This window comes from Gamsiella multidivaricata (genome assembly GCF_025024155.1).
Source record: "Gamsiella multidivaricata strain RSA 2152 chromosome Unknown BC939scaffold_29, whole genome shotgun sequence".
NCBI lineage: Eukaryota > Fungi > Mortierellomycota > Mortierellomycetes > Mortierellales > Mortierellaceae > Gamsiella > Gamsiella multidivaricata.
Window position 1 is genome coordinate 150802 of NW_026251737.1, and position 23180 is coordinate 173981.

The 23180-nt window shown below is 49.9% G+C and overlaps 6 protein-coding genes across 6 annotated transcripts; 2 read left to right on the top strand and 4 right to left on the bottom strand.

Moving 5' to 3' along the window:
• Nucleotides 1-82: 82 nt before the first annotated feature.
• BC939DRAFT_476758 (uncharacterized protein) lies at nt 83-1470 on the bottom strand (the record flags this gene model as incomplete). Its single annotated transcript, XM_051558616.1, has 2 exons — nt 83-370; nt 475-1470. The coding sequence occupies 2 exons, from the start codon at nt 1468-1470 to the stop codon at nt 83-85; spliced, it is 1284 nt and encodes a 427-aa protein (XP_051412646.1).
• Nucleotides 1471-4151: 2681 nt separating this feature from the next.
• On the top strand, nt 4152-8289 carry BC939DRAFT_450108 (uncharacterized protein). Its single transcript, XM_051555471.1, has 3 exons — nt 4152-5402; nt 6077-7020; nt 7125-8289. The coding sequence occupies exons 1-3, from the start codon at nt 4520-4522 to the stop codon at nt 7890-7892; spliced, it is 2595 nt and encodes an 864-aa protein (XP_051412647.1). The 5' UTR covers nt 4152-4519; the 3' UTR covers nt 7893-8289.
• A 1444-nt stretch (nt 8290-9733) lies between these two features.
• On the bottom strand, nt 9734-14417 carry BC939DRAFT_502770 (uncharacterized protein; the record flags this gene model as incomplete). The annotated part of the gene is made up of 3 exons (XM_051560322.1): nt 9734-12760; nt 12844-13799; nt 14138-14417. 3 exons carry the CDS (start codon nt 14415-14417, stop codon nt 9734-9736), a joined length of 4263 nt encoding a protein of 1420 aa, XP_051412648.1.
• Nucleotides 14418-16971: 2554 nt separating this feature from the next.
• BC939DRAFT_502771 (DNA polymerase delta, subunit 4-domain-containing protein) lies at nt 16972-17889 on the top strand (the record flags this gene model as incomplete). Its single annotated transcript, XM_051560323.1, has 3 exons — nt 16972-17485; nt 17586-17704; nt 17806-17889. 3 exons carry the CDS (start codon nt 16972-16974, stop codon nt 17887-17889), a joined length of 717 nt encoding a protein of 238 aa, XP_051412649.1.
• An 88-nt stretch (nt 17890-17977) lies between these two features.
• On the bottom strand, nt 17978-19947 carry BC939DRAFT_515778 (putative cytochrome P450 monooxygenase; the record flags this gene model as incomplete). Its single annotated transcript, XM_051561150.1, has 4 exons — nt 17978-18664; nt 18762-19286; nt 19386-19571; nt 19661-19947. 4 exons carry the CDS (start codon nt 19945-19947, stop codon nt 18016-18018), a joined length of 1647 nt encoding a protein of 548 aa, XP_051412650.1. The 3' UTR covers nt 17978-18015.
• Nucleotides 19948-20379: 432 nt separating this feature from the next.
• BC939DRAFT_450122 (isocitrate dehydrogenase, NAD-dependent) lies at nt 20380-22671 on the bottom strand. Its single transcript, XM_051555472.1, has 5 exons — nt 22539-22671; nt 22257-22331; nt 21767-21853; nt 21515-21684; nt 20380-21316 (listed from the first exon to the last, which is right to left on the bottom strand). The coding sequence occupies exons 1-5, from the start codon at nt 22596-22598 to the stop codon at nt 20572-20574; spliced, it is 1137 nt and encodes a 378-aa protein (XP_051412651.1). The 5' UTR covers nt 22599-22671; the 3' UTR covers nt 20380-20571.
• Nucleotides 22672-23180: the final 509 nt, after the last annotated feature.

Consider the following 23180-nt stretch of genomic DNA (forward strand, 5'->3'; position numbering starts at 1 on the left):
GATTGCAGCTTCCATACTGGCGCCCTCAAAGAATCCAGAATGACCCCCTTCTTTTTTTTCTTTTTTTTCTTTTTTTCTTTTTTTACATGGCTGCAATTGCTTCAAGGTGCGCGCTGGGAACGTCATTCGCCTGTTGCTGCTGCTCAAACTCCTGGTCATGTTCCTGCTGTCCTTCCAGTCCAGTATCTCCCAGGGTTTCGATCACCTCCTCCAGTACTGAGAGAATGTTCTTGGGCGGCTCAAATTCCTCCACACCAATCTCCTGCTCCTTTCCTTCTTCCGGTTCCTGTTCCGCTGGGATGGAACCATCGAATGAATTCTCGCTAGTCTGATAGAACTGTACAATGTTGATCTCCTTTGCAATCTTGGACTAAACCACACAAATATTGGTAATAAAAGTAAAAATAGGGGGTGGCAAAAATTAGTGGTGTGAATGGGCATGGGCGCAAGAACATCAAAGGATTGTTCACATACCTGAGCCTGTTCGCGGAACGTCAGCTTCTCGCTAAAGACTCGCAAGTTACCTCCCTGTGGGACGTGGCTCGCAAACTCAAGGCTGTTGACCTTGGATTTAACCTTCGAGTAATCCACCTTCTTCGACGGCGGGATCTTGAACGATGACCGACGACCAGGACTCGTGGGCGCTCCATTGCTGGTCGAGGAGGTCGAGGATCTGCCGCTCGGGGACTGTGACCGGGGCGACAGGGCTTCACCATTGCCTTCGTCACTGGACGCCCGACTGCTAGAACGACCTCGACCGACATATGAGATGTTGTCGAAGGAGCCGACCTTGGCTTTAACATGATCAAGCTGGAGCTTTTGCGTGGGAATGATGTGTTTCGACAGGCGACGAGCAGGGCTAGCCGGGGACATGGGCGGACTGGACACAACAGGCATGGAGCTCCTACGCGACTGCGGCAGAGACATCGGCTTCGGTGTTGTGGAGAGGCTCACGTTCGAAGAGCTACGCGAAGTCGACGAGAGCGGCTTTGCTGAGGAGAAAGCGGACCTCAAAGAGGAGGACGAGATACTAGTCGTGACAACGAAGGGTCGTTTGGGCGCAGCCGTTTTAGCCGTCGGTGCTGCTACAGATGTGGGAGTGGCAGAGCCAGGAGAAGTCTCCGAGGTATTCGAGGCATCGGCGACTTTTGCGGCAGGGGTGGGCAGAGCTAATTTCGCATCGACCTTGGACTTGATATGCGAAAAGTCCTGTTTGAACGACTGGATTTTCTTCTCCGACGGCTTGGGCTTGTAATGAATAGCTTCCAGCGAGCCAACCTTGGACTGGACGTTTGAGAAACGTCTGTTCGTCGGCAGTGTGGGCCTTGGGGTTGGCGAGGTCGGCGAGGTCGGCGAGGTCGGCGAGACGACGCTTGTGGAGCGCACGTCGCGGGTTGTGGTCGTGGCCTTGCGCTCGACCTTCACATGAGGTGGCGAGACGGTTTGAGGTGATGTAGAGACGGTGGTCATGAGGAATCGTTGGCGAGCGAGCGAGAGAGAAGAATGAGAGATGTGATGTTGGTTGATCCAGCGGCGGTCAAAAAGGTCGATGAGGGGCGCGTCTGTCGTTGTTCGTTTTGTTCGCTTGTCGATTCGCTACCACGCTGTGGACGATGGCAGGGGCGGCGTATGTTTTGGGAAGGATGTGTGATATCCTGACAAAGAACGCCTTTTACGAGCGGAGGAATGGAGAGGGGAGTGTGGTCAAAGGGAGAGGGAGGAGAGGAGTGTTTGGGCGTATACATTCACTCGGACCCTCTCTGCTACACCGTACCCGCACTTTCCCCCATCGCCCCATGCGATATAATCATTTGCAATCGTGTTTATGTCCCTGTCCGCATCACGATCGCAACAAGGCACAAAGGGGCAATGGCTCTTTCTCATAGCCCTGTGCAAGCGTCATCTTGATTGCAATTGAAGCTTAAGAGCCGATGCTCGTGGCAAACAAACTAGCACGTTTGCGCGCATGAAAAGGAAGGGCAAGACCGCAATAGACTACACATACAACTGCATTTTCTGCACGGAATAAACGGTTGCTCGGGAAATGAATACGATAGAAACAACAACGTGAGAGGATGTGGAAGAGAAGGGAACGGGAGGGGAGAGCACAGGGCAGCGCGCATGCTGACTGGCAGGGAACAACTCTTCCCGCCGGAGAATTGCTGGTCTTCATGGGAACAAAAGCTTGTATGGGTAAAACAGACATCAGCAATTTCCATCCGAACCTCCTTTGTCCTGCTGTTGCCGTAGCTGTTAACTACACGTCGCTGCTCTCCTGAACAAAGCGCCCTTTCAACGCGATGTGGCATGCCACACCCCTTCCTTGAAGGAGTTCAATGCACCTTGGTCTGTCCAATGACGTAATCAAGCGGATCCAGGGGCCCCATGCCCTGTGCCCCGTGTCTAAGGGCTGCGACTTTCTGGTTCCTGGCGGCTAACATTGGGGGAGGGTCCAAGTGGCGCGTTTGGGAACATGACTCCAATGCTCCAGAAGAGAGCCTTCCTCCAAATCACAATTGTGAGCACCTGCGACGGCGACCTGCAAAAGATTTATTCCAAATAGACATTCATAGTCCATATGCCATGAGCATATCAGACCCTGTAGACAGCCAGCTGGCCGCTGACCGTTCGGCGAATCCCTCGGAAGATGAATCTAAGGCGTTGGCTTTTTCTGACGGACTCAAAGGGTATGATTATGCAATATGTACAAGGCATCGCCTTCATCCTTCGTGTGGACTATGAACCTGTCTTGTAGTCTACCCACACCGGCGCTAACCAGGGCCGTGTACCGTGTACTGCGTTCGCCATACATCTCTATTTATGATGTGCACAAAGCACGGTGCTGAGACTGCTGCGACACCCATGCATGGTGACTTTCGTCCCCCCCGAGGAGTATTTCTTACCTATCAAATCAGAAGCACGACAAATTCACTACGCCCCTCGCTCATGCATCTCCTCGGATAACAGGACTATGGCTGTCAGAGTATGCTATTTTCATCACCATTTGGCCGTAATCAGGGTATCCTTGGACGATAAACCGGAAGGTATATAGCGAATTCTGTCATGAACAACGCTCAGGAACATGCAGTCGGTCAAATTGCATATTATCGTATTGTCGATTGCTGCAATATGAATAAGCGTCGATCCCAGCCCGATCAACAACGAGGAGTATTCAAAATGATCGATGCCACCATTATGCGTGTTACTGGGCTTTGCCACATTTTTGATATAAGAATAGACACTATATGTATCGTATGAAGTAAGGTCTCTGCCTGGCCAGACTTATGGCAACGCGATGTTGTGTTGATTGGTTCGAAGTTTGGTGATTGTTAGAAAACCTTAGGATAAGCCCGAAAGCGTGAGCGAAAACACTATCTAAAGCAGGCCTGACAGGACTCGACTTGAACATGGGAGAGACCAATGCATAAAAACACCACCAGTAAGACCAGTAAAACATGGACAACTTGTCCTTTAGTAGAGTTTCTTTTATTTTCGGTGCTGATCTCAGCAAGTTTTTTTTGGCCCCCCGATTTACGTTTCGAGAACGTCAAACAGTGCATCGAATGTGTGGGCTCGACGGGTCTCATGAATCAGAACGCGCGATGGCGATACGAGCAGCCCCTAACGATTCAGTCTCCACATCCGAGTATCAGATGGGAGGAATGATCTCCTCGGACGCCTTTTAGGTATGCACGTAAAAGCCATTTTTGAGGGTGTTTATTTGAATACCCTCAATTTTTGAGAGGGAATGTCATAGAGATATGTGCGCGATCCTCAGAAAATTCTCGTGAAACGATAGTGAGGATGGTGGCCGACAAATATGCTTCAGATCCAGACAATGGTTGTGGTGCCCCAGGTGAGCGCTATTTGGATAAACGAATGGTTGTGAGAGAAGAACCTATTTTTTTGTTATGTCTGGGTGTGGATGCACGGATGTGCGTCGATTTCCGCGGAAGAACGTTAAATTCATTAGGCCCGGCTCTCGTATTTCATGTCCCTGGAGACATGGCTTACAAAAAATAGGCCATGACAATCACACCCGTGCTGCATTCCCAAGGTCGCGACAGCAACAAAGACGCAGCGAACAGCCCTGGAAGCAGAGCAGGCAAAGTCATTTCCTTCGCATTTCTGCACGGCACCCCGCACTTCCACTTCTTTCTCTTTCGTTATCTCGCTCCCCTTCGCATTTTATCCCTCTGACCCCTCTCGATTTCCAAACTGGGCTGGCGGCACCATTCCAGGCAGCAGCAAGCATCCTTCAACAGATAAATAGGCCACTATTGTCACCATCGCCCCAGGCTGTACCACACTTCAGATCTCACTCTTCGACCTCTTTACTTGCAACCAAACCCCCTACCCTCGCTACTTCTCGGCAAAGTTTCATCCGTTCAACACAGCGCCCTCCCTCCCCCACCGTCATCGCCCTCGCCTACATATACATTTTCCACCCCATCCCAAACATCCACTCCCTCTCTTCTCACTTCTACGACTCCACCACTAGTTTCTTTTTTCCGAAAAAATGGATCTTCCTCAACGATACAAGGGCCACTGCTCGACTTCACCTTGCAGGTCAGCATTTGACAGTGCAACTCTTAAACCGTTTTCACAAAGAAGATCGTCGTCCTCTTCCTGGACAAGCAGTAACACCATCTCTTCCTTTCATTCCCCCATACCCTCCGGCTCCGTCACTAGCCCTGTGATGCCTTCAAGCTGTCGAGATCCCCTTCGCAATATTCACCACAGCCCCAAAATAACTAAGACTACTCACCATCAACGTTCAGCGCCATACAATCGTCATGGCAACCGTATTCGTTCAACTAGCCCATACACTGACTGGGGTCAGTCCCCAGCCAGCGCGCCTTTCCATCACACCTCAGCTAATGCTGAAGACATGACACCACACGATCGACAGTATCACCGCCAATTATCACCTACCCATACAAGACTGCGTTCATGTTCACCGCCCTCACCAGCGGCGCGATCTTCATCTGGTCCTCGGAGCTCATCTGGTGCTCAAGGTCCGCGGAGTAATGACCGACTTCCTTCTCTTTTTGCTCAGTTGAAGGCCAAACTTGAAGCACCTAGAAGACCAATCATCACCACTATCTACACCTCTCCCCTCTCACCTAGTAGCACATACCTTTCGTCCTCACAAGACGGTTATCCACACTCAGCTACACCCCTTTCTCCCCTGCATCCTTATCAGCCCATTCAGGACGACGATCCCTATACAGGTAGCCAGCCATGGCCGCCATTGGCGTCTAGTCCTCCTCCGACTCTTTTTGGTACACCATGCTCTGCTGCCAGTCAGCGAGCGTACCTGAATCATAATCCGGACGTTGAGAAGAGTTTTCGGCGGCTTCAACTTGAAGATAATGGCCGAGTCGAGCACCGCACAATAGGTAATGCCAATACTACAAACAAATAGCGAGCGTATGGTTCTTCAAAAATGTCAGGTAGTTAAATTGCATGTGTGTTGGAGTCTATCTCTGTGTGTAGACGCGGCTGTCTTTGACAAATTTACACGAAGTGTTTATGTTTGATATCTGAGCATTTTATCCATCCATTGATTGATCCATCGCCCGCATCCCAGGCTCGGAATGCATTACTATGTTCTTGCCTGAGAGACATGCAAGAACAAAACAATATATCATCCTAAACAAAGCACCACTCTTTTTTTTTTTTTTTCTTTTTTGCACCTCAGCCCTGAGGGACTTTGCGCATTTTTTTCTTCTGCTTCTCTGTCCCACCTCACTCAACTTACTTTTTCATGGAGGCGTCCCCGCCCTAGATCTATTTTGGATTAAAACTCCCATTGCATGTCTTGGGGGAGGGGAAGGGGAGGACGTGGGCTGTGCGATAACAGGGCAATTTTTTTTTTTTCGATTTATGTACTTTGGCCCTTCGGTACCTATTGCGCCTCCACATATCGACTGTTTTGGCCACGATTTCGATCGCCTTGGAGTTGATTGTTAGTACTCCAAATACTTGAAAGTAATTTCCAGATGTACTAACAAAGTCGTCATGGCGCGTACCCCTCTCCCCCCCCCCCTGCGAACCATCATTCTATTGTTAGCGTTCTCGACCCACCTGACCATCTCGCGCTGGGAACCGAGCAGTGCGTCATCAACGAGCACAAGTTCCGCGGGGTCGACTGCGCCTGTTGCGGAAGATGCAAGAGTCGAAGCAGGAAAATCGCGATCTGACATCAGCACGGGTTCATTCCGAGGATCCATCACGAGCCCTGCACAGAGTCCCCGATCAATTTCATACCCGTCTTCGCCGCGTTCGCCCAGCTCACCGAAACAGCAGAAGCAACAACAGCAGCAGCAAATGCAGCAAATGCAGCAGGGGCAAGAGAATGACCTCGTGTATGCGACGCGTCTTTTGTCGCTGGCTAATTATATCCGGCACATCATCTCACTCAGCTCCGGGAATAATCCGCTCCATTCGCAACTGACAATGGCACAACAGCAGCAGCAGCGGCAGCAGCAGAAGATTCAAGATTGCAGGCCTATGCCATTCGTCTCGAACACTCAGTTCAGCAATGAGGTTCACGAGGGCCCAGGCTCGCTGCCTTCCCCACTCTCCGCAGGGCCTGGACCGATCAAGTCGGGCTCGCTTTCAACGAGGAGACATCGTTATGCCTCGGAGTATCATGATCATCAGACACGTCGGCATTTGCATCATCAGCAGCAGCAACAACAACAGGCCCAGAATTTGACTCAGGGGCGATACGAGACTGAACACCAACTGCCGAAACCACTATCATCACAAGGGCAGCCGCAGAACACGCTTTTAGAACCGTCAGGAACGCAGGCCCATCGACTGCCAAGCCCTATCTCGCCTACATTCGTTTCTGGTCGCCGCCTCTCTCAGCAGCAGCAGCAGCAGCAGCAGCACAATATTAGTCCAGTATCGCCTCGAAATGTTACCGGTGTATTTTCGCCGCTGCTCAAGGTTCCGTTCCCAAACCTCACACTCACATTAGCACTCATTTACGTGGACAGACTGAAGGCCGTAAGTGAACCGATGGTGCCCGTTTTTATTAGGCCGCAAAGTCTTTGACCGCATCGCATCTCGCTCACTCAATGTATTCCTATATCTGAACTTTATTTCAATAGAAATATCCTGAGGCAAAGGGCGAAGCAGGATGTTCGCATCGACTGTTTTTGGTGGCATACATCATTGCTGAGAAATACCGCTGCAGCGTCGAATTGGCAACACTGTTGCAGGAACACCATAATCATCTCACCGAGCTCGAACTTCGGGGACGCGACCAAAGCCATACTTCGTCGCTCGAGAACACGACTGGCCCTGAGCTGGATGATGCGATTGAGGAAAGAATATTGAAGGTTCAATCCAACGCGGAGCTCATCTTCTCGAACCACGAATGGGTCAGGTTGCTGAACCTTGGATCGTTCTTTCGTCCACCGCCTGCTCCCACGGCCTCGATGCCTTCTTCCGCGGCTAAAGCCACCGCGGGAAATATGGCGGGTGTAGCGAGGACGTCGCCGGCCCAGCCCATGGTCCGCTCTATGCCTTGTCCTTCAGGGTCTATTGAATCCGAGCCTTTGCCCTTGCCTATCCAGTCATCGCCTGCAGTAGCAGTGCCTGGTGACACAAACACCGTTACCGCCGCAAACCATAACTCTGTCAAGAACGCGTCTTTGCCTTCGCCCGCGCCCTCGTCTGCGGGCACACAGGGCGGCACGCCAATGCCAACACCAAAGGCATTGCCACTGCAGGTGCCGCAGACCTCGATTCTGCAGGTGGAAGATCTCGATCGGATGGAGACTGAGTTCTTGACGTTTTTAGACTTTGATCTCTCGACGCGTGGTCAAGATCTTGACACCTGTTGGAATCTCCTCGTAGGAAACATACAGATTTAAGGGAGAATCAAACAACCCCGACGCCCAAACAACAACAACGGCCTGTACCCCTTACCCTAGCCCGTCTCTTTTATTTATTTTTTTCCTAATATTTTAATGATGTATAGTTTGTACGAAACGACCTAGATGTAATGAACTACGATAGTATATTCTTTCGAAACCCTATGAACACGGGGATTTGTCTTTGTTTCCTTGCGTCTTTAGGTTGCATAATGATGGTGGGAGAGTATGCAGTTTTGGGCTGAGCAGAGCTGGGCTGGACTGGGCTACGGCTGGTTCTAGAAGGTCATTCCGTTGCCCCCGCCCCTCCTCTCCCCTTTCCCTCATGCTGACGGATCCTTTTCTTGACCTTTAAGGGCTATCCTTCGAAGAAGAAGTGTTATAGTCATCCTTGCATGCCTTTTTTTTTTCTTTTCTTTTCCATTGAATATAGGACAAAAAAAATGAGAACGGCACATGGTATCATTTCTTATGTAATTTATCCGCGTCGGTTTTTTTTTTATGACAGGTCTCTGCTTCCGCACGTTTTTATCATGTCTGTCATCCATTCTTATTTCTGATTGAATGCGCACATATTTGTTAAAAAAAATAATAACAATAACAATAACAATAACAATAACAATAACAATAACAATAACAACAACGATAACAGCAATTTGATGTTGTCATGCAGCATGGGGGTCATGAGGAGAAAAATGGAATAATAATAGTAATGATAACAATAACACACGTTCGTCTAGGGCCATGAACGGCCTCAAAACAAGAACTGAGCTTAGAGACCTATGCTTCCTCTCTCGTTCTCTCTCTCTTTCACTGCGACACATATACACACACACACATATACTCTCACACACACATACACACACACACACACATCCTTTTCTGCTCACCATGTGCCTTTAAATCAATCAATCAATCAATCAAAGATGAAAAGAAAAGATGCATGAAGGCTCTTTGTCAAGCGTGGGACAGTGCAAAGAACTGATTCTCCCGCTCCTATCATTTTCACGCGTTTCCTATGCCAACTATGACCGCATGCATAGACTACCCACACGCCCATGTCACTTTTTCCTTCTCCCAAGTAGATCTTTGTCTGCCTTTCCGCGTTAGTTTGAATCGACCAAAGTCCGTCTTTCTTTATGCACGATTGTGGAACAGAAAAAAAAAAGTCCTTGGGAGTCCGCGGAGGTAATATTACAGTGTTCTTTCGACCCGAACAATTCTCTCTAATCTCAAGATGCCCATCGCGTTTTTTATTCGATGTCATCTTGTATGCATCGTTATGTCGTACACATCTGAGAGCGCGATAGGGCCGTTCCTAGGACACTGCGCCCACTTGAAGATCAACTGCGACACCGAAAAAGTTGTTTCCAGACTATTTGAGTGAGCGGACAAAAATCTTAAGACTTCAGACATCATCGATCGTTCTTCCTAGCTGCAAAATCGTCGAATAATCATATAGGAAATTTTTCATTGTTCGCGTTCAAACACAATGTTTCGCCAACTGAATTTTCTTTTTTCTTTTTTCTTTTTATTAGGTTGAGGGCAAGATGAAAAACATATTGGACCAGAAGTAGTACAGAAGGGACAAAAGATGAGAAAAAAGATAGACTAGTGGTATAATATTTTACAGAGTAAAATGAAAAAAGAAGCGGATGCAGACGAAAGAAATGAAGCGCAACGAATCAAGTCAATCAAAGAAAAAAAAAAAAAAAAAGGCAGAAGAAAAACATCTAAATGGCAGCGAACTAAATAAAAAAAAATACCGACGACAATCCTCCAGGGGTTCCAAGATACAACAAAACATCATCCTATATGAGGACCACTCCCAGCCCTCACGTTCACTTTGGATCAACCACAATATGCTGCAACACCGACATATCCAAATCCTGCATTACTCCAAACCGCACCACATCCATTTCTATGTCGTCCTTCTCGTTCCTGCGACCTCCTTCACCGCCTCTGCCTCCTTCTTCTCCTCCTCTTGTGAGATACCCAAACTGTTGATGAACATACGACGCCTGTGGAGGCGCCTGCGAGAAGCCACGCTCTTGTATATCAGACTGATGCTGCTGCAAGTGGTCCTGCGAAGTCGATCCGCCCATTTGGTCTGTTCGACTCACATTGCTCTGCCATCCACCTTTTCCTCCAGAGGAATACCCCATATATATATCTTCGCAATCTTGACCCTCAGCGGACCCAGTCCCGCAAAATGACCTCCACTTCCGCTTGAACTTTCCAGGGAGCCCCTGTGGCCGGCGCTGGAGCGACTGCACGAACCGGGGCCACACGTTTGAGTAGACCAATTCCTGGACCTCCTTTATAATAGGCTCGTACATCTCCAGGTAGCACTCCGAATCCATGAACAGCTGCTTGATGTAAGCGACATGCTCCTCGTCCAGGTTCAACTGCAGTGTGGCATGGGGCATGATGAACGTGTGGGTGATCTCCCAATACGCCGGCAGAAGCGCCCGGGGTACTGGCGTTCGGCGGTTGGTCGATGGAGCAGTCGGACACGATCCCCTCAATTCCGATCCCGACATCGAATGCTGATGCAACGTCTGTGGCTGGGTCGCCGATTGAGGCCGGCATGACTCCGTGGATCGCTTCTTCTGTTCCTCTAATGACAATCCAACCGATAGCTGAGCTTGCGGTGTGGACTGCGTCTCCGTTACCTGGTGCTGCTGCTGCTGGTCCTGAGACTGGGGTTGAGCTGGCAATAGATTGAGATGACCCGTCGGTGTGGATGAGGCAGACGATAGGAGGCTATTGCTGAGCTGTCGAGCCTCCTCTACAGTCTGAATGGACCGCGCCGAAGTCGTCCTGCTGATTCCTGGGCGGAGGGGGCTCAAGGGCTGGGGTTGAGAAGGCAAACGCGGAGTGAAGGTGGCAGAAATCGAAGAGCTGGAAGAATGGTACAGACCGTGACTCACTGGATGAGCCAGTCGACTGGGCTGCTTTTGTTGTCCGATCGACGTCAATGCATTATCGCGCACCTGGTCTGAAGTAAAGGCACTGAGCGGTATACTGCCAATGGAATGGCTAGGACGGTGTCTCGGGCCAAATGGTGAGCGTGAGGCCGTCTCGGAGTAAGGTGCGCTAGAGCTGGTGGCGTCTATGGATATTGTCGGATGTGAGTGCTCAGAAGCGCCAGGTGCCGAATGCAATCCGCTGCTCGTCGGACTCGGCCCATCAAGAACCTCATGGATACCATAATTGCCTCCTCGATGATCCTCGACCACGGAATAGGAGTCGTCTCCAAAGTACTCGGATTGACCCTGATTCGCGTCCGATGCTGTGTCCGGATAGCTACTGACCTCGCCCGGCGTCGGATCGCGGTAGTCGAGTGTCGATCCATTGTTTCCTCGACCATACCAACTAAACGACGACCTCTCGCTGTCATCGCCTCCTGAACCGTGCTTGGATTCGCTCATATCAGGTATAGCACTCATCCTCACCTCGTTATGACAAGTCCTTCCGTCAAGGCTTGCCTTTTGTTGGTGCCGTCGCTCCATGGATGTCCGCGGTGGTGACAAGGGCGATGGTGTTGAACGAGTGCGGCGTGTATCAGGAGGTCCATCTCCGTCCTCCTCTTCGTGCAGTGGTCCATACGGTGATGCAAATGCCGGGCTTGAATTTCGCAGCGACGACTGAAGGGAAAGCTTCCAGAGATTGCCCTTCGGATCTTGTCTGTTCTTGCCAAACGATTGTACTGGATGAAGCGCATATTGCTGAACACTCATGCTTGGTCCTGGATCGCCGTCGCATTCAACATTGCTCTCTCCTGCGTCCGGTACGCTTCCGATCCTGTTTGAAAGCCAGCTGGCATCATCGCCATCACCACCTGCAATAGAGCCATGAACAGATCGCTTACTGTGCAAAGACGAGGTCAGGCTACCTAGCAGTGACGCCTTCTTTTTGTACGGTTTGGATCCCGGGGTCGATCCTGGAATAGCCTCTACTGCGTTATCGCTGAGATTCGATCCTGTCATGTCTGACACGCGAACGATAGGCTTCTTGTCGCGAAAGTTGCGTTGGCCCGCCAATTTGTAGTACTCCCGCACTTGCTTCCGAAGACCCTCATACTCCTGCAGGAACTTTGTGTTCTCGGCGCTGAATACTGTGATCGAGAATTTGACGAGCTCATTCAGCATTTCCGTATCCTGAAGAGCGTATTCAAAGGCACGCGGGTTCATCTGCGAGAGCGGTATGATGTTGCCCTCCGCATCCTTGCCGTATTTCGCCCAGAATCCTTTGATTCCGCGAAGGCGATGGCCCGTTTGCGTACTATAATTGACCAACACATATGGTGCATCCTCCCCGTGATAGTCGACAGGGACCTTCGAATCAATGCTCAATTGCGCCACCGAGTGCCTGTCGCAAACACTGGGATCACACTGCTCAGGACCATGTTGATTTGCTGGAACGAATTGAGACGACGACCGCGAGTGAAAGTGAAAGGAAGATGCGTCGCTGGTCACTTCCATCGTAGGTGTTCTAGGAAACGACTTTGGTAAGTCCCATCGAATAATGTTGGCAAACCGACTACTCCCACTCCTGACACTGCTAGTTCGCTTTTTGGGTCGCTGCCTCATGAAGAACTGGATAAGCGGCAGTACCACGGAGTTGACGTGCGCCAAAAAGATGGTGAGGGTGAGCCAGTTGACATGGTTCCAGGGGCCGGCGTCGAGGTGTTTGAGATAGAAGGGCGAAAGAAAATAGAGGGCGAATCCTGGGAGGCCGATAATCATCGTGATCAAAAGTTCGTTCCGGATACCAAATCCATCCTTGATCCACCAGAGTTTCCACGATAAAATAGGACAGCCGACTGCCAAAAAGGCCAGCATGATTGCATAGATCGGAAGAAACTATTGCGGGGACACATTAATGATAACCTAATCAGATCTCTGTTCATTTCCCATATAAAAACTGGTCTTTGCGCGCAACTTACCACTGGTCCCTCGCCACATTTGTAACTGATGGGGCCGATCTGGACTGGCGATGGCTTCACAAACTGCATCCCCAGACAGAGGGCGAAGGGGAAAATCATGCATCCCAGCAAGAACACAGTCAGCCTGCTGTCCGTAACCTTGTTGAACGGTAGGTAGCGACTCCACCGGTGCTTCTCCTCCGTTGGCATGGGGTCGAAGGTTATCGGCTGAGACCTTCCGATCATCTCACGTATATCGTGTGAGAGGCCGACGCTTGTCGGTGCTAACGCTTCCCAGTTTTCCTGTGCGTTGGTACTGCTCAAGACGACCCCATTCGACTCGGGAAAGATGGCGATACCTGGAGGCGAGAAGATGGCTCTGGCAGAGATATTATTGTTGGAGGGTATTCTTGGTGCTGTAGCGATAGAATGTGGCGGTGTAATGGTTGTTGTAGTAATATTGGCAATGACGGGTCCTTGCTCTGTAGTAGATATTGTTGATGGCGCTGACTTTGACCCGTCCAACTCTGACTTTGCTTGCGAATTGTTATTGGCATTGGTATTGGTAGTATTGGTGGTATATCCTTGTTCATTGATTACTGCCTCGTCTTTCCCTCCTATCTGTATGCCTGGTCCGGGTATTGATCCTGCTACGGGCAATCCGCCGCGAATTTGGTCCGGATTCTGTCTGTGGTCTGGACCGCTCTGCGCAATCCCTAGGTCGTCTCGTCCTGTCGTCCTAAAATTGGATACAGGTGCTTCGCCCATCCCTATCCTCATCTCCATCCCTGATCCCAACCCTGCTCCGAGGCTCGCTGTGATGGATTCATGGAAGAGGTCGTTCGAGTCGATGGTGCTATTCCGCTGAATGATGATGTTCGTCCTCCCAAAATCGACCTGCTGGTTGTAAATGTATACAAGTCGCCATCCGCGCGCGAGATAGGTGAGGAGCCAGGGGACGATACACAGGTACGACGCTATAAATATTACCAAATCCACCGAAAAATAAGAGCCAATGCAAGAATGCAAGAAAGAGTGTTAATAAACAAAAGATCTCTCAGAAAATCGTGAGCAGTAAGTACACTCTCGTCAGCAGCATTTGCGACAGCAGCAAAATAACTCTCCCCCAAACACACGAAGAATGATGAGCATGGGGTCCATTGTTGTGCAACTATAAAAAGAGAGTTGGTGCAACGGACTGGAAGACAATATCCAGGGCAGTAGACCAATGATCATTTCATCGCAGATGTTTTCGTTTGAGAGCAAATAACCTTTGAAAGAAAAGAAAGAAAGAAAAAAAAAAGAGTTCGCTTACTCCACAAAAGTACGAAGCAGGGAAACTCGCCCGCAAACGAGTTTAGCATGAGGTAGACAGTAACGACACCGGTCGCGGAGAGGCCATTCCAGAAGACGAGGTACCGGCCGCGTTGCTTCAGGTCATTATGTGACTTGGCGAGGATGAAGAAGACGACGGTAGAGACCAGGCAGATTGATCCGAGAACGATCGCAGCGGACAGGTAGGCATAGTGGTGCGCCTCGCCCTTAATCAGACCATACGGACCAAGCGACCTGGGAGGAACCGCCTTGTCGGCCATTGCTTGCCTGGCTCTCCGATCAATCCAGGCTGAAAAGGGGCTGAAAGATGCAATTGCAGGTTCAGAGAAATAAAATAATGTGCGATCTGTTGATTCTTGTCTCAAGTGAACTTGAGCCTTCCGTGGTGTTGGTGAGTTGTTGTAGAAAGGGGCTGGTGGTGGTTATCAAGCGGCTATGGAGCATAGAAGAGTCGTCGGTTGAACAGGCGGGAGAGAAAGAGGTTGCGCGTGAGCGAATGTGAGCCAGCAGAAGGAAGAGCAGTACTAGTGCGAGCGATGGGTACGCGAGAAATAGATTAAAGAAGTGTGGGAAGAGAGGGTGCAATTGGTGCTGCAGCTGTTGTGTGTGCAAATTTTTCATTCCGCTGCCATTCGTTCGTTTAATACTCGCCGAGTGGCCGATCCGCGATGCCCACTTTGTATCGTATGTACCCGCTTTCCCTCCACTCTCCCTAGCCCATCTCGAGGACCACTCAGTCGCTGTTCGTGAGGTGTCGAGTCTCGGATGAGGGGGCAGTTGGGACCCGGCGCAGTGGCTGTGTCTCTCTTTTTTCTTTTTTCTTTACGCATCCCATTATAAAAATTGCATACCCGAGCACCCTTTCGAATCACACAAAAATAAAAATAAAAAATAAAACGTGGCCACCCCGGCGATTGAAAACATAAGCACGCTTCGCATACGTGTGCATGTAATCAATCACCTGCACTCTTTATTGTACTCTATCCCTTTCGTGTCCTGTTTTATGTTCTTTATTTCTTAGGTCAGAGTGGGATCAATTGAGAGGCGAATCAATTGCAACTGCGTGCAGAACGGTGATTGTGCAGTCAATCGGTCTCTGAAAAAAGCGCGAAAGAAGGAGGAAAAAGAGAAAAAGATGATGGAGTGCTCAAAGGTATGAGGGCGGTATTAATACCTTTTTTCTTTCGCGAATCAAATAAAAAAACACCAGAAGGGATACAGTACCAGTGTGAATGAATATCTATCTGGGGTGATTAGGAAGGAAAGAGAAGATGAAGAGAGGGACAAAGCGCACAGGAAATGACCACGACCAAAAGAGAGGAAAGGCCAGAGCGAAGCAGAAGTTCAATGTCAAGAAATGAAAGTAACCAAAAACAATGTAAAAATGAAATATCGGCAGCAGCGACCTGTGAGCCGACTGTTGACAGATCGTCTTGTTAGAGAAAACAGGGGTTATTTTGTGGATTGAATGGGGGCCCAGAAGTCAGAAAAGAAAGGAAAAGAAAGAAAGTGCCGGACTGGGCCCAGCCCAGTTCAATGGGCACGACACAACACAACACAACACAACAAAATATGACATGACGGGCGGGAACAGGATGATATGATGACAAAACAAAATCCCTCCTCTTCCCTCTCCCCAAGTCGCAACAGTAACAGCGTCAGCAACACAAACAAAGCGAAAGGAGGAAAATGAAAGCATAAGGACAAAAGATGAAATAGAGAGCACAACCACAAGCATCCAGACAACACACAACTAGAGGGCAGAAAAACATAGAGAGAAGAGAGAACCCGAACGGTGCTATTGGGTGACTCTGTCCCCACCCACCCCGGACAGTTGGTTGTTCCTGAGCAAATGTTGAAGATTCCTCCCTCCTCACGGCATAGAAGGACGAAAACAGATGACCGGCTTCAGCTGAGTAGAATCTGAGTCTGGAAGAAGAGGAACACTCAGCTCAGCAAGTGCTGGAGGAGAGGATTATCGTGCTTGTTTTCCAAAAGAGGGATCGCCGCCAACTGCTGTTCCCAAAAGGCAATGGCCGCTTTGTGCTTTGCTTTTCATAGCCTCCCTCTCCGTTTCCCTCACGCCCGTTGTATTTGTTACAGATGCATACTCACACGCGCAAACACATAACACACATACACAAAAAAAAAAAAATAAGGGTCTGTGGAACCAGTGCTTTTCTATTTCTCAATACGAAGTGCGGGGGAGGGGGGTGCTGGCGGGAATCAGACAGATGAAAAAAAAAAAAAAAAAAAAAAGAAAAGAGAAAAAAAGCGAAAAGTGTGCGCAGGGACATACCACTGACATGCTCCCTCTTCAATGTCCATTCACCATGAGCAACAGTCGAGGGAAAAGGGGTTCGTGTTAGCGGCAAGATAAGTGCGGATTGCTGGTGTTAAAGAGGGTTGTATAGATGAGCGCAGTGAGAGATGAGTGAGAGATGAGAATTATTTTTTTCCTCTCTCGCTCTCTTCCAGTGAGCGCGCAATTGTGAGGGAGGGACGGACAGCGGCAGAAAAGAGAGCAGGTATTGATTGAACCCGGCTACAGACCGTGACTGTGGTGGACCCCTACCCCCGCAATTGGCGCGTTTGCCACCAATTTCGTGTTTCGTCCCCTCTCTCGTTTGACACCCAAAAAGTAAAAAGGAATGCCTTTTTTTCTTCAGTTCATCGCGCACTTCATCACTCTCCACTCGCAGACCTGCTTCACTCTGCCAGGATCCGATCTTCTACGTGTCAACAGCAACTTCAGAAGAAGCTAAGGCCGTATTGAGGAAGAGGAGGGGAAAAGTGCGGAAAGACTCCACCAGAATGCCTCCAAGGAAGACACCGACAAGGGCTGCTGCCTCAGCAGCCGATGCCGCTAGCTTTTTCCATCGCGCTAAAAAACCGCATATTGCCGAACGAATCGTTGCCGCCAAGAGGTCCCCTCCCTCCTCTCAGGAGCTCGCCAAGTCGGGGCCAAACTCTCATTTATACCTGACGCAACAGCAGCCGCCGAGATCCGCGTCCAAGAGCAGCGAGAACGATTCCGACAGTAGCCCTCCTTCAGATCCACAGGAAGATGGTTGCCACGGTCTCAGTACGCAGGTCTTATGCGAGATTGCTTCGGATAATTCATGGGATTCGCCAGAGGGAGAAGATCGAAACGAGTGCGACGATCTTTCGGCTGCCGTGCACCATACTGCATCGGCTGCTGTGCACCATACTGCATCGGCCCCAGCCCCCAAACTGTTCACAGAGATATTGCCTCCTGCGCCGGCCACCCCACGAAAGAGAACCAGTCCCAAGGTCGCGGCCACCCTGAGCAACATTGAAGACGGAAGTAGGTTGATGTCCTTGTTTGTCGAAACGTCGTACTAGCTTACATTTTTGAGTTCGCTCCGATCGCCCGAACAAAAGAATTGATTTATTTCAATGTTTAGTCCATCAGGGCGATCTTTCAGAAGGGGAGAAGACGCTCCGCCAATTCGATCTGTCTCCAAAGTATGGGCCCTCTCTGGACGTGACCCGTCTTGAACGCTGGCAGCGTGCTTTTGAGTTGGTAAGGAGTATTTATAACAAGCGTAGACTGGAAAGAGATGGACGCATTGTAGCATGGGTATATGTGGTACTAACTTCACTGCTCTTATTGGGGCTGACTAGGGACTGAACCCTCCCCGGGATGTCAAGGACTTGATTCTCATGCACAGTGCATCGAATACCTCTCTCTTTGCAGGACGTGTCTAAACAGTTGCTTGTAGTTTGCAAATTACAGATCACGAGAATAAATCAACTTTTTCTACTTGCTATTATGGTACAGGAATGCCTATCAATTATCAATTTTCTAAGTACAACAACCGCGTGTGTGTGCGTCTACTTTTGTCTGCGGACGACAGTGACCAAGAGAGGGCACTTCATTGGCAATGTTAATGAAGGCACAGGCTCGGGAGGGCTCTGTCCTGGGACCAGCTTGAACTGAAATCTGGACGAAATCATGTTAATTACAGTCAAGGCCTCAAGAGTCGCGAACGTCTGACCGAGACAGATGCGTGGTCCCGCGTTGAAGCTCGAGAATTTGAACTGCGACTCCTTAAGGACCTTTGGCCAGACGCGGCCCTCAGGGTAGGTCCTATTGGCCAGCAATCCCTTCTCCAGCTCGGTGGTATTGCCCTCAAACCAACGCTCAGGCAAGAACTCCGGTGCCTGGGGCCCCCAAACATTCCTGTTCCTGCCAATCGCATAGGTTGAGAACATGATGCGGTCACCAGCATGAACGGCGACTCCGTTAGGGAGGACATCGTCAGCGACGGCGGTTTTCAGGTTGCGGGGGACTGGTGGGTACAAACGAAGGGCCTCATGAAAAACGGCGTTCGAGTAGCGCATCTCCTTGGTCAGCATTTCGTAGCTGGGCTGGTTTCCGAGCTGGTCGACTTCCTGCCAGATGTTCTGCTCCACAGCGGGATTTATCATAACCTCGTAGTACATCCAGCTGAGTGCCTGTGCTGTCGTATCGCGTCCCGCACTAATATAAAGAATATACAAACGTTAAAAAAGATGAACCCTTGACCTCTCCATAGCGAGGTGCCCACAGATCCAGGCACGCGTTCATCCGGACTTACATGATAAAGTTGATAAAGACATCACGCAACTCAACATCCGACAGCGCGCGACCATCGTCGTCCCTCCACTTCATGAACAAATCCAGCAGATCCTCGCGTCCAGTTTCACCCTGTCGAGCCTGAGCCTCTTCGGGTGTCTCCTTGCGTCTTTTCTTGATGGCATCATATGCATATGAATCAATGATATTGACAGCCTGCTTCATCTTTTTCGACTTGCTGGTCAGTTTCTCGGTGACTCTCCAGAATGGGTTCATGAAACGCTCGTCTGTCTCCACGACTGCGTAATCGAAGGCGGATCCGAAGGGATCATTGCCATCCTTGCCCATCGAATCGATCTCCAGTCCAAAGGATAGCATGGCGAACGCATCCAGAGTCAGTCGAAGGAACAGTGCCTGCAGATCGACGGGACGACCCTCCTGAGCAGCACGATCCAGGACTGAGCAGAGCTGAAGCGAGTGTGTGGTAAATGGTCCGTCAATGAGGGCGCGGTAGATCTTTGTCGAAAAGACGTGCGAGGCTGTCTTCCTATGCATCCTCCACAAAGCGCCATCGGAGTTGAAAATGCCTGGGGAAAGAAAACAGGAAAGATGTGGTAGATGAGTGCCTTTGCCCTTCTCCTCTAACCATCCTCCTCTCTCATAACTCCCACCCTTTTGCGCTGCATCCTTACCATTTCCGAGGACCTGCGACATGGTCGAGTTGAGAATATAACCCTTTTCATAGTTTTCAAAGTTGGTCTTGAGGATGTGCTCCAACAAGACAGGATCGTTGATAGCAATGACTCGGCCCAATCCCAGCAATGTCGTTGACCTAATTACAGAAGCAAATGCGTTGTCAAGATCACGCCAGGGGATGATGAACTTCATAGGCCATCGCTACTGGATGTGAAAGACGCTTACATGACGCTGCTATCGGACTTCTCAAAGTTCTCTACAATGGTGTCCAGGAACTGGTTGCGGTTCTTTAGGACGGTGTAAGTGTTGCCGATCAGAGGCAGACCCTTCCAGGAGAACGCCTTGAGGTCGGGCCTGGCGCGTGTGCCAATTGCACGGTCCGGGTATTTTGCGAGGAGGAAGAGGAGTGACAAGAGGGCAAAGAGGCCAGCTTTTTGCGATCTTGTCTTGGTTCCCTTCAGGATCCTGTCCTTGAGAACTGTGAGAAGAGCGGAGAGGGCAGAGGAGCTCATGGTGTGTCGGGGGAAGGTCCAATTGCTGATAGGAAGGAAAATGAAGAAGACTTTGTGTCAATATTGCTTCTTTTTAAAGGGTTTCCTCGGCGTCCGTTAGATCCACATGGCTGTGATGTCCTCGTCCCGCACAACCCTCGCCTCGCTTGCATCAACCTTAATTCTTCGCCAGCCGAGATTTATTGTCTGAATAAACTGGCTCGGCTTCGGCTCGCCCCCAGATCCAGCAAAAAAATCGTCCGAACCCATATCGCTGGCCAACCGAGAGTATCTTGTTCGTCATGACTGCTGTCAATCGCATCCTATATACGTCAGCCTCCAGGTGCTCTCAAGATGTTTAGGTCCATCCCTTGAGTTTGCTATGATAACACTCGTTTGTTTGCATCCATCGCATCGCATCGTGTCGCATCGCATCGCATTTGTTATTTGTAACTTGTTCTGCGTTGTTAAACTTGGTATTTTATTTTAAAAGCAATAGAAAATGAACATGAACAAAATGACAATGTGAAGGGGGAGGGGAGGGAGGAGATAATTATGCTGGTTATGCAATCGAACAGCCTGGGGGTGCCTGTTCCTTTGCCAGTTCTCTTTCGCACGATTCGATCTGATGCGACTGTCAAGTATTTAAAGCTCGCTGATGATGGCGTTGGTGAACTCGGTATTGGTGGAGCGTCCGCCAAGATCGCCAGTCAGAACCTTGCCGTCAGCGATGACCTTCAAGGTGGCTCTCTCAATCTGGTCAGCATACTGGTTCAGGCCCATATGTCTCAACATGAGGACCGACGAGAACAGAAGAGCGGTGGGGTTGGCCTTGTCCTGGCCAGCGATATCGGGGGCAGTACCGTGGACGGCCTCAAAGATCGAGGCATCGCGACCAATGTTTCCAGAGGGGGTCAAGCCGAGACCTCCAATGAGACCAGCGCTCATATCGGAAAGAATATCTCCGTACAAGTTGGGCATGACCATGACAGTGTCGGCAAAGACGCTAGGATCCTGAACGATCTGCAAGCAAGCACGATCCAACATCAAGTCATCGAACTTGACTTCGGGGAACTCGCGGGCGACCTCCTGGCAAGAGGCCAAGAAGAGACCATCGGACAACTTCATAATGTTGGCCTTGTGGACGGCGGTGACGCGGTTGCGGCCAGTCTCCTTGGCATAGTTGAAGGCATAGCGGGCACAGCGGTTGGAGGCATCCTTGGTGATTAACTTGATCGACTGAACAACACCGTCAACGACCTCGTGTTCAATGCCAGAGTATTCACCCTCAGTGTTCTCACGGATGAGGACAGTGTCGACGTTGTCGTAGAGGGTCTTGTAACCAACGACAGACTTGCAGGGGCGGACGTTGGCGTACAAGTTGAAAGTACTATTGTTGCATGCATAGGAAAAGTAACAATGAACTTTGTTAATTTGAATGTTCGCCAATGTCATTTCCTGGCATCTCGCGCAGCTGCGTCTCGAGCGATGCTGGTGATAGACGGGTCGAGGCTATTCGCCACGCCTATGGCGCTCGACACCACTACGATTTCGAGAACGCAGGCACAAGGCAGACTTGATAACTTACCGACGGAGAGTCAGGTTCAGGGAAACGTGACCCTTTCCGATAGGGGTAGCCAATGGTCCCTTAAGAGCGACAGTGTTCTTCTTGACCGAGTGAAGGGCCTCATCAGGGATGGCGACCTTGCCGTTCTTGAGAACAGGGGTGACGCTGACGGGCTCCCACTCGATGGGGACCTAAACACACAAAAATCACAGTATTTAGATCATGACAATCAAAGGAATAGAGCAGATCGAACATCTCGGCCGAAAAACTTACACCAGCGGCCTTGTAGATCTTGACAACAGACTCAGAGATTTCGGGGCCGATACCGTCACCGGGGATCAGGGTGACAGTGTAGTTACCCTAAAGTCAGATCAAGACGTATGAAATGGTATGGCGATTAATGAGGATGCTTGTGCCGCGGCGTTGAAATTCTCAGGCTCACAAAGAATAATGGTTCTCAAGAGTCTAGTAGATTGTCGAACTGTAGATTCTCTCCTGATCATGCACGTAGATAACAGCTGCGATTGAAGGGTATTTACGCATATACCATGAACGCCATTATCCCCTAAGACCCTTCCTGTTGCTAATTCTTCCTCGCAAGGCGTTCAATGCATGCCATATCGCTCCATTTCTTTGACTTCTTCCTTAGCGAGTTCTAGTTGAGTCCATTTCTGTGCAGCTGATGGCGTCCATTGATATGAAGGCAATTATCCAGCGGTACAGTATATGGCAAGAGATGTTCCGAGCCGTAAAGGATCCTTACGTTGGCGTTCTTCTTGGAGTTGAAGGCGCCGGGCATGGTGCTAGCAGCCTGGGAAGCCATGGTGCGCACGGCGGTCTAAACGAGATAGCGGAAGCAGACAATTGACGTGATATGGTTTAGTACAAACTGATGGCTTTTAAAGGGAGAGGTGACTTTTGGACAACAGTAAATTAAAGCAAGGTATGTCGTGCTGTTGATCAGAAGAGTAGCCAGGTGAATGAGTGTAGCGTGAGAATTCATAAAGAGAACACACAGGTAGAGTGTTTGGGAGGAAAAAGATACCTTGGCAGAGAGGGACTTGACGCCCTGGAGGGCAACAGCGGCGCGTGTGGCGGCGAACATGTCGAATGAAGGAGTTGGTTGATGGAGAGGGGAGAGGGAGGTGAAGGCGAGGAGGAAGAGAAGAGGAAGAAGAGGTTCAAACGAGGCAGGAGTGGATAAAAAGGCGAGCCCGCATCAAAACATAAACAACGCATAGGGATGATTGGCTAAAGATATAAGACGTCACTCGGCATTGAATAGAGCGCACTTATCAAAGCGGGGATCGATCCCAGATAACAACGAAGCACAAATTTGGACATCCGCGACCGCTCTCTGCTGGCTATGCCATGCGTGGGCAAGTTGTTTGTGCGCCGGTGCAGAGGCCAGCTCCACTTCCCTTTGTTTGTTCCTGAGAACCCTGTCAGGTTTACTTCGTTGTTACTGTTACTGGTAAAACCGCCACTTTTTTATCCCTTCAAAGGAACTGAACGACCGTTGATCCAAGGCGGGTAAAACGGAAATACTCCTTCCGACTATGCAACATCAGTTAATAAATCCCATGTCTTTGAGGGCTCTCGTTAAAAAAAAAAAAAAAAAACCTTCCGGCTATGCAACATGGCAACCTCTTGCAATAGTCTACTCAATCACCGTTTTTGCTATCCC